The 11,045-nt window shown below is 39.0% G+C and overlaps 1 protein-coding gene across 1 annotated transcript in view; it reads left to right on the top strand.

The window, feature by feature from the left end:
• The first annotated feature begins 1,803 nt into the window (after nt 1-1,803).
• The window catches only part of INTU (inturned planar cell polarity protein), a 106,900-nt gene continuing 97,658 nt past the window's right edge, over nt 1,804-11,045 (top strand). Inside the window, exon 1 of the mRNA XM_050792361.1 lies at nt 1,804-2,024. Coding sequence (XP_050648318.1) covers nt 1,936-2,024 — 89 coding nt within the window. The 5' untranslated portion in view covers nt 1,804-1,935. The remainder of the gene's footprint in view (nt 2,025-11,045) is intronic.

The following is an 11,045-nucleotide window of genomic DNA, read 5'->3' as shown; positions in this document are numbered from 1 at the left end:
AATTTCTGGGCTCAACGTATCCTCCCACTTCAGCCTCCCTAGTGGGACTATAAATCATTCTTTTCACACATTTACATTCCCACAATGGATTGAATACATTCTGATTATAAAAATAATATATATTTATCATAAAAAATGTAACATGGAAAAGTACAAGAAAAAATAATTCATAATTTTACTTCCAGATATAATCACTTTTAAGATTTGGTGCATGTCCATCCAATCAATTTCCCAATTTTTACATAGCAACAAAAAACTGAATGTACAATTTTGTCTCCTGAATATTTACTAAAGTTTAAATCATAAATATTTTCTTATGCCATTAAGCATTTTATTTAAACTTCCTTTTAATAAATATATATTAGATCATTGTATGAATGAACTTTAATCTATGTAGGTAGTTATATTAATTTTGGACATTTCTACCTTTCATATTTTTGCTATAATAATGTACTGCAACGAACATCATGACCCTCACCTTTTATCATTTTCTTGGGATTAATTTCTGAATCAAAAGACATGAACATTTTCAGATTTTTGAGGCAGTGGACTCAAGAACACAGGTACAGTGTAGACCAGGGGTAAGGCAACTTATTGAAAAGAGAGGAATTAAGTAAAAGTCTATATGCTAAGAGATGGGGCCTCCATCATTCACCCTCTTAACCCACTTGGCAGCCAGAAAGACATCCCTGACTGGAGAAATGGACCCAAGAGAAAAGATCTGCAGATAATGACATTTAGAGGTCCTACAGTGAGTAGCCAAGTCCCAGCTAATTACCCTAAAGTTTAAAATTAATCTATTACCATTTATCATTAATCTATAACCTATGGTAGCTCACATTTTAAACTACTATGCTCCAGTTTCTCCATTTATTCTCCTTCAGTGGTTCCCCTTACCATTCTGGCCGGTTCTGACTTAGGGACAGTCTAGAGTAAGAAGTCACACACGCGTCACTTTTCCCACGAGGGAAAAACCACCAAGCTAATTTTGTCTTCTTTTGGCCACACGCCACAGAATAGTTCACTGAAATACCTAATGCCCTAGAGTAGAGACTGTCTCCTGGGGTCAAGTATATTTTAAAGCAAATAAATCCCCAAAAAAGAGAACAGAGCCACACTAGACAAGTCAGAGTCCACCTTTTATTCACTCTTGTACCTCCAAGGACTAGAACTTGGCCTGGCACATAGCAAGTGATAATACACATTTGCATGGACGGATGAATGTATATGGCTTCTTTAGGCTGAATTTAAACTCCCACCAAGAACAGACAACTACCTTGCCTCTCTTCCCCACTCATTTTCGGGTCTTCCACATAGCAGCCAGAGCCTCAGAGACCCTTGAGAGTTTCCTCCACTCCTCCCTCGTTTGTGGCCCTGGAAGCTGCAGGTGGTAGTTTCCTTCGCTGGGGGCGGCGCCTGGACGCCGGTGTCCCCGGCCGAGGCGGCCTCGCTGTCCTGGAAGGGAGGGTGAAGAGCTGCATCCCGCACTAGGCGGCGAAAGAGCGCAGCGCCAAGCGGCGGGGTCCGGAGGCGCTCGACGGCTCGCCCCCAGCGCGGGAGACGGGCTGTGTAGTTGGGCCAGAGGAAGAGACCGGGAAACCCAGACGTGGAAGAGGGGGTAGTCTGGACTTCGCGAGCCCTGGTGGGGGTGGCGGCCCACAGAGCGCCCACCTGCGCCGTGCCCCGCAGCGAGGAGTGGCCGCGCCGCCCGCCAGTGAGCCGGGCTCCGAGACCGGCGGGGGAGCGCGCGGGCGAAGGAGGGGCCGCCGTCGCTAACACCGCCGCTTTCAGCCCTTGGCTTCCGCGCGTCGGAGGCTGGCAATTCCACGTTCCCCGCGGCGGCCGGAGCCGTGCGGGGGCCAGGCGGCTCGGCGGGCGCCGGGGCTGGCACCTAGGTGACCTGTCTTCCGCCCCTGCAGCGAGTCTCCAGTGGGCATGTTTCAGGTGGGCAGGTCCAGCATCCCCAAACCTGCCCCCCGCAGCCTAGAGGACCTGGACTCAGTGCAGCGTGTCCTGTTACACAGGTCAGTGCAGGGCCCCGGGGCGCGGGGCGAGACCGCCCTCTTGCCCCGGGGATGTGGGCGAGGGAGGGGCCGCTTTTCTTTCTGGGGTCTTTCTGGAAGCATCTGACTTGGGATTCGCCTTAGTGCGGCGCTGGCCGCGAAGGGCCGTTGGGACCTGCACCCCACCCTTTCCAGAGTCGGGTGCCAGCGATCCACCCTGTCCCGCTGCCGAGACTGGCCCCGCGTGGGTCCCGGTCACCCATCTCCTCCGGAAAACGCTACCTTAGGAAGAAGAGAAAGATTAAGCGAAGCTGTCCCTTAACACCTCCAGGCTTCTTCCAGGAAGCTAAGAGTTTTGTTTGAACTTTAGTTGTGACTGGAATGGAAAAGAGCTGCTTTTTTAACAAATCTAATTCTACCCCACCCCCCTCCCACACACGCGCGCGCATGCGCTCGCGCCCACACACCAACAACTACACAAAAGAAATTTAAGAGTTTCACTCGGAAGAATGAGAACCCCAACTTTCCGTAAGCTGCTAGGGCATTAATTTTAACCGCTGGTACTTTCGTCCAACCTTATCCTTTATGCAAAATAGACTAACAAATATTAAATCCTATGGTTACAGTGATGGGCGTATAGAAGAGAAAGAAATAGTCCACATGAAGAGCAAATTGTCTTTCAATTTTAAGAAAGGATGGATGAAATACCAGGCAGTTAATGCTGCTTTAGTTCTAGGAAGGCCTGGCCTTCATAAGACGTTGTAGGGAAAAAAAAAAAAAAAAAAAAAAAAAACTCTTATAAATATATCTAAAGTATCTCTTGAATACATTTGTGGCGAGAAAGAGTAAGTGGCGCTTAGTAAATATCTGTCAGAGGGAGGTTTATGTGAGCCCTCTCATCTGTAAACGTTTCAAGTGGCCCTTTTAAGTCTTTGTACAAAACCATATGAGCTGTAGAAATCCTGTTCTATTGGAAGTGTGAGTAAAAAAGAAAGACAGTGTGCAAGGGAGAAATCGGGTGTCTGCGATTTCAGAGCTCTCTTCTGAAACCTGCAATTTTCTGCAGCTGGTTTCCCCCAAACCCCAAAGAGCCCCTGCCATACAAAATAAAATATTATTAAACGAGCAGTGAAAAGAGTATTCTGTTAAATTCCCAAAAACAATTCCCCCTGCATTTGATAAAATTATAGTCCAGGAATAAATCCCAAGAAGCATTAACTAAAAACTCATTCACAGCATGACTTTGTTGTAAAGCTGGGAGAGGTGCTGATTTTAAAAGCTTAAGACCTTGCTGCAACAGAATTTCTTCATATTTCTCATGTTTAAATGTCGAGTGCCAAAAAATTTCAAACTGATTAACACTTTAAGAGTTCAGATCCAAAGCACAAACCCGTCCGAATAAACCAGGCAAAAGAATATGTTTAAGCTATAGTCATGAAGACTGAGATGATTATTTCGGAAGTAGTGGAATATTTCTAGAATAACCTGCTCAGTATTAGAATGAAAAGCTACTTTATCTGAATTACAAATAACTGCTCCCAAATGCTAGAGGAACCAATGGAATCTGGAACTATAAATGTGTTTGTCAGTATCATGGCTAACAGTGCTTTCTTTTCAACATTATACGAAAATCTTTTTGCTACTGCAATAAATTACTCTTATTAGTGGTTATGTATTAATGTTTTCAAACATACATTAAAAAAAACTTCGACATCTGTAGAGGTTTCTCTTTCATTTAATGAAGCTGTATTTCACACAAGTTCACATCTAATCAAATGTCTTTTGCTTGTATATATAGATTTGTTTAGGCACAATATTATAGAAATTAGCGAGATCTGACAACCCTTAAATCATACTCGTACTTATCATTCATAGTTCTCATGAACCATATCAATGCATGGCCTTTTTAAAAAGTATTAATATTACAAAGCTTTTATTTTTTCCTTTAAAACATCCATTGTAAATTATATACAAAATTTTGGCAATTGCATTAAAGTGACTAGTAGCCGTGTTATTAAGAGAAAATAACATACTATTCTATTTTATTTTAACGTCTTACTTTAAAGAGTAAGTCTTGTGAGTGTGTACTTTTTTAAATTACTTGTATATTTTCCATTGCAAATATGGTTTTTAAAATGTAGAGCATTAAATTGCTGTGCTTTTGAAAAAGATACTTCAGCCAACCCAAAATTAAAGCGAAGTTGCAAACTTTTCTCTGCATGAGGTGCTAACATCAAAATGTCAATACTAAAATAAAAATAGCTCAGCAAAATAAATTTAGCTATTCTGCTTTTTGAAAAAAGTTACACATAAGTTGTCTGAGTCAAGGAAAAGCATCAGTATTGCATTTCTCAGTTACTTTTACTTACGTTATTTTTGTGTCATCTTGATTAGAAGAAATAACCAAACAATCCTCTTAATAGTATTTTGCGAATTTTTTTTTTAAAAACACACATGCACAATACTATTGCAAATTAATCATTTCCTTGGAGTCCTAATTCTTCTGTTGCACAGTAGTTGTGTGACTTGGCAAGATTTTTCACTTATTTGCATTTTCCCCTGTTCTTTCTTTAATATTAAGGGATAATACCCACCTCACAAGGTGTTGGTGTGAATTTCTGATGATATGGAAGTGCTTTATAAAACTAAAGTTCTGTCAAATATAAGGGATTATGTTAACAACTGTTCTATAATAAAAAACTAAAACAAAACACAAAAGGATAGCTATTCCTAAAGATTCTGAGAAGAGTCAGCCAAGTGACTTTGCCCAAGGCCTAATAGCTAATGAATGGTGCTGGTCCAGGCTAGCGTGCTGGCTTTTTGACCCCTAAGCCAGTGGAGAAAGTGAACTAGAGGTGATTCTCAAAATTTTCGACGACCCAAATTTCATACTCTTACCAAAGGCGAAAATATGCAAATTCAAAATACTGCAACTATCCAGAATTCTCAGGGGGTATGCCCAATTAAGTAATATTCCTGTTAGTAAAAGAGTATGTAATATCTTTTTAAGTTCTAAAAATAAAAACTAAAATGAATAATTAAAAAACCAAAAGCTTTTGAAAATATAATATAAAGTACACACTGCTCTGTTTCTTAAGGTATAAGGCGTTAGATTTCAAGGGTTATCTCATTTGATTTTCAGCAACCCTATATAGTAGGCAGAGATTATTATTGCTGCCTTCAGATGAGGAAACTGACTTCGTCCACTTCCACTTGGTTACTGGTGCCAAAATCAGGATGAGAACTTGGATTCCCTGACTGGAGAATGCATGGCACTTACAGATTATCAAGTATTTTTTCCAGTTGATGTCAAATTATTGTAGGATTCAACAGTGCTGTTATTTTTTTTTTTTTTAGGTGCTACTTAGGGCATTTGGCAGTCATTTATAAACTATGATTTTTTGGTAATTCTCATGTCTGCCTTTTGTTTTTTACTTTCCTCTTCATCAGCAGATTGTCGGCCATCAACAATTTCCAGGGTTGTTGCATTCCTATTTTAAGGGAGCCGCCTTTCTTTCTGATTGGCAGGTGTTTATCTATAGTGGTAGAACAACTTGCCAAATTTGTTATAATTTGTAAATGAAGATATAAAATGAAAAGAAACAGGAGTAAATGAATTGGGTTTTGGGCTTGAGCTTTGTGCCATCTATTTTAGTCTCACTTGTGCTTCTGGATTCTCATCTGTATTCCATTACTATCGAAATGTGGAATATATGATCTTATTGCAGGTAAGTTCCATGCTTTTTTTTTTTTTTTTTTTTTTTTTTTTGAGACGGAGTCTTGCTCTGTCACCCAGGCTGGAGTGCAGTGGCCGGATCTCAGCTCACTGCAAGCTCCTCCTCTCGGGTTCACGCCATTCTCGTGCCTCAGCCTCCCGAGTAGCTGGGACTACAGGCACCCGCCACTTCACCCGGCTAGTTTTTTTTTTGTATTTTTTAGTAGAGACGGGGTTTCACCGTATTAGCCAGGATGGTCTCGATCTCCTGACCTCATGATCCGCCCGTCTCGGCCTCCCAAAGTGCTGGGATTACAGGCTTGAGCCACCGCGCCCGGCCAGTTCCATGCATTTTAACAAGTAATTCAACTTTTATAGAGGGAAATGAGAATTTTAGATCACAATGCAGTTCTGTACATTTAGGATTGCTGAAATGTTATTTTGATATATAAACTCTGAAATTTGAAATCTTCTACATAATAAAGTCTCACTTTCTAAAATGCTATTTTATTGGTCTACCAAGTTATTTATTCATATTTTTAAAACAATTATGGCTGTCATTATTACCACATAGTTCATAAAGTATAATTATTTCTGTGTTCACAATTAAGGCAATATTAGTTTCTAACAAACTCTTACATAATTTTTACCTTGTAGTTTAAGTTTTTTTAATGAATATGACCTCATGTGGCCCTATTTTCATTTACTTCTCATTGCTAGCTTCTATTACTACTAGAGAAAGAGCTCCTGAACCTGCTAATGATACTAAATATTTAATTATGTCCTTACCTGGTGTATTTTATGTTAGAATTGTATTGTTTGCCTAATCGAGATGGTAATCTATGGAAATAAGGATGTCATGTCTCATATGCATTAAATTAAACATATTTGGGCTTCAGAAGATGGCTGGTCATTTTGTAGTGGAAAAGGGAAAATGAAAATATACCCCAGTCTAAATCTCTTAAATCTTCTTGCAATTGCTAATTATGAAACAGACAGAATATTCTTATAAAAGCCCTGAAAATGACATCCTATTCCTTTCCTTTCTTCATCCTTTCGAAAATATCTAAGCTTATTAAATATTAGTAAGTTAGTAGAAATATGATATGTAAATTTAGAAATGTCTAATTGATACTACAACCTGAAAATTAAAATAAGGATAAAAATGATTGATATTATTTCTTCTTTGATGAAAGATCAAGCAAGGTGGTAAATTTTGTTGTTGCTCACTTTTATCCATTTAACTAACACATGTAAGTAAATTAGACAAGGGAGTTAACATAACTCAGGGATATAGCTAACGTCCTAGCAGGTATACTTTCATGTGGCGTTTTTTGCTCCAGTTCAACCTTGTGACAGGTGAAAGACTGAAGAGAGAGAAGAAAAAAAAAAAGACCCAGTCAGGTTCTCCAGGAGATTGTCATTTGGTGGCAATGATAGAGGTATTCCTATTTAATTTAGATATAAGACAGACTGATATTAGTTATAACCTAATTTTATGGGATAGATTATGAGGAAAGAGTAGAAAAAGGAATTCTTGCTGAGGTAGGAGATGTGTCTGGGAGGGCTTTTGGGAAAAGGTGCTATTTGAATTGGATCTTGAAGAAAGATGTAGTATTTCAACAAATGAATTTTGGGTAAGTATCATTCCACAGTAAGAAAACTGTGTGAGTAAATGAGATAAAATAGCTGTTTTATTGACGCTTTATGTGCTAGGTATTTTACATGCATTAACTCATTAGATTCCAAACAGTCCTGTGAAGTAAGTACCATTATCTGAACTTACAGATAAGGAAAGTGAAGCTTGTGGAGATCATTTGCTCAAGGTTATGTGGTTGATGGATTCTACAACAGGGAGAGAGGTCTGTTGGCCAGGCTCAAATTCAGGAGGTGGAAGTGGGTTCCGGCCTATTCAGGGAATGACCAATGGGCTCATATGCATGAAGCACAGAACTGAGGGAAAGTTTAGGGCAGTTTCCCAAGTTTGCTGAATCACTGGGGGCACTTGTTTAAAATAGAGATTTCCAGGCCCCTCCCCTGGAGATTCTGATCCTGTCGATGTGTAGCAGGGCCTCAAAATCTGTGTAACAAGCTCCAGTTGATTCTTTTGAATAGGCAAGTTGATGAGCTTGATTAACTTAAGATGTAACATGGAATAAAGCATTTAATTCTGAATTGGTGTTCAATTGTGTGTAGAATTAGAGAAAAAATTTTAAAAGAAGCTACACAGTTTGAACTTTGTTCTCTATTTAAGGAGGTACCATGCAGGGTTTATGAGGCAGGGTATGAAACTATTAGATGCTTACAAAAAAAATGGATGAAAAATTTGTAGGAAGAAAATGTGATATTTTGCTAAAATTTGTAAATGTCCTTTTTTAATTTCTTATTTTATTTTTTACTTCCAATAAATTGCTTTTAAAACAAAAAAGGTTAACTTATTAAAGAGGTACCTAAAGCACTTTTTATTTTGAAATGGAATCTTAAATCATACCTAATGTTTAAGATTATGGTGAAAGTAAGCATGTATATTTTACCATGAAACTCAAAATAATGAGTATAGTGACTCCAGCTTTTTAAAATAATATTGTTCTCTGATTTTAAAAGTAATACATTTTTTGTTGGATCTCAATGCTAATGGAAATATTTGTTTCCCTTCCTTCCTGTCTCCACTTTCTTCAAACTTCTGACCCCATTACTTCCTCCATCACTTTCAGCTGGCGAGGTTGCAGCCTACTTACCAGACAATAAACACTGTCACATGGAGACTGCCTCAGCTTCCTGCCTGAAACTGGCAAGTCACCATCCACACCAGCACCCTTCTTTGGCTCTTCCCTCTAGTTTTAGGGAAGAGGTGTCCAGGGAGGTCATATCTCTCCTTCTGTGTCTTGTATGCTATCGCCTCCTACCACCTCAAGGACCTCTTGTTACCAGAAAGGGGTCCCAGTCCAGACCCCAAGAGAGAGCGAATTCTTGGACCTTACCCAAGAAAGAATTCAGGGCAAGTTCACAGAATAAATTGAACGCAAGTTTATTAAGAAAGTAAAGGGAAAAAAAAGGGCAACTCCGTAGGCAGAGCAGGGGCATGGGCTGCTTGACTGAGTATACTTATATGTTATTTCTTGATTATATGCTAAACAAGGGGTGGATTATTCATGAGTTTTCTGGGAAAGGGGTGGGCAATACCCAGAACTGAGTGTTCTTCCCTTTTTTAGAATATATAAGGTAACTTCCTGACATTGCCATGGCATTTGTAAACTGTCATGGTGCTGATGGGAGTGCCTTTTAGCAACTAATGCTCATTATACTCACTGTTCACTGTATGCTAATTATGATTGGCATATAGTGAGCAGTGAGGATGACCAGAGGTCACTTTCGTAGCCATCTTGGTTTCGGTAAGTTTTGGCTGGCTTCTTTACCGCATCCTGTTTTATCAGCAAGGTCTTTGTGACCTGTATCTTGTGCCGACCTCCTATCTTATCCTGTGACTAAGAATGCCTAACCTCCTGGGTATGCAGCCCAATAGGTCTTAGCCTTATTTTGTCCAGCCCCTATTCAAGATGGAGTCGCTGTGGTTCAAATGCCTCTGACACTCCTTTTGCCCATTACCCCTTTCCAAATTCCTCCTCCTGTTCTTCAACTTTAGTAACATACAGACCACTTTTAAGGAAAAGACTCTTGTGGATTTCCAGGGATGACTTAAGTTTTTTAATTATAATTTTAAATAAATGAGGTATAAACTGCTTTATAGCTCCTATATAAGATGAAAACCATTTTATGAATTAATACAAATAAATTACAAAATTTAATAGCTGTTATAACACTATAAAAAGCACATTTAGAAATTAAATAAAACCATAAAACCTAGGAAATTCAAATGTGCATAGTTTAATGTACATTTGTAGATGTACAAATTCAAATGTACATAGTTTAATGTATATTTTTACATGTAATGTACATAGTTAATGTAAATACAACTAAATTTCAGCTTAAAATATAAGCTGCATACTGCAGCTTATTTGGCTATGAGGGAGGTAAACTATACATTTAAGTTTAGTGCACTTGAAAAACAGCAAGTGCCTTTGCGCTGTTTCTTGAAAGCAGCAGATAAAGCTCCCATGTGAAAGACACCCTCTCTATACTAGAAAAATGTAACATTCTTATTCTCAAGGGCATAGAAGTGAAACCAAGAGAATTCTGTACAGACCTTGTTAAAATAACTTATCTTTTAAACTTCCCAATTTAATTTAGTTGCTTCTGCACAGCTACCTGTTCTTTGTCCGATCCAGTATATAAGTTAACTGACTCTAACTGCTTCTTTGGGTCTTTGTTTCTTTATGAGGGCTCCCCTGCCATGTAAAAAACTTGGATTCTAGAGCAGGGAGAGAGGTCTCTCTGCCAGGCTCAAATTTGCAAGGTGGGAGTGGGTTCCGGCCTATTCAGGGAATGGCCAGTTGGCCTGTGTGTATGAAGCACAGAACTGAGGGAAAATTTAGGGCAGTTCCCCAAGTTTGCTGAATCACTGGGGGCACTTGTTTAAAATAGAGATTTCCAGGCCCCTCCCCTGGAGATTCTGATCCTGTTGATGTGGAGCAGGGCCTCAAAATCTGTATAACAAGTTCCAGTTGCTTTTCTTTTGTTAATCTATTTTAGGTAAGTTTAATTCTCAGGCCCAGCTGGGACCCTAAGATGGAGGTAGAGTTTTTCTGCCCCTGCAACAGCTACAATCCAGGTTCCTTTGAGTTCTCCATGCATATACCCCTACCAGCCATGTGATGACTCATCTCCCATTATTCTTTCTCTGTTGGAACCATGCCATGATAACAATATAAATTAATACTTCCTCTAAGAAATCTGTCGTGGCCCCACATATACTATTTTGGTTTTTTCTGGGTATTCCATTAGAACCTTGTATTTATTGTAATACTTATCACCGTGTTATAATTGCCCATTAGAGAATCCCCAGCACCCAGCCTTTGAGATCATAAAATAACATTATATCCTTTTTCTACATGCCGCAACATGAACATTTCCTTCATGCTTTACTCTTTGAACACATTCTAGTTAAAATCATAATGATATTTATATATATTTAACTTTTTCCCCATTATTTGACATTTTAAGATTGCTTTCAGCTTTTCACTTTTACAAATTTTATAAATTTGCATTCTTTCTCAGAGTAGATCTCTAATAGTTGAATTACTGGATTCTGAGGGAGGAAATTTCATGTAATGGTTATTGACTTAGGTTCATTCCTTGGTTGGCTTTGTTGACTGCTAGCCATGTAACCATTAGTAAGATGCGTAACTTCTCTAAAGCTTAGTTTCCTT

This window comes from Macaca thibetana, chromosome 5, assembly GCF_024542745.1.
Source record: "Macaca thibetana thibetana isolate TM-01 chromosome 5, ASM2454274v1, whole genome shotgun sequence".
NCBI lineage: Eukaryota > Metazoa > Chordata > Mammalia > Primates > Cercopithecidae > Macaca > Macaca thibetana.
Note: the sequence above shows the minus strand (reverse complement) of the source record. Positions and strands in the feature narration are given on the sequence as shown.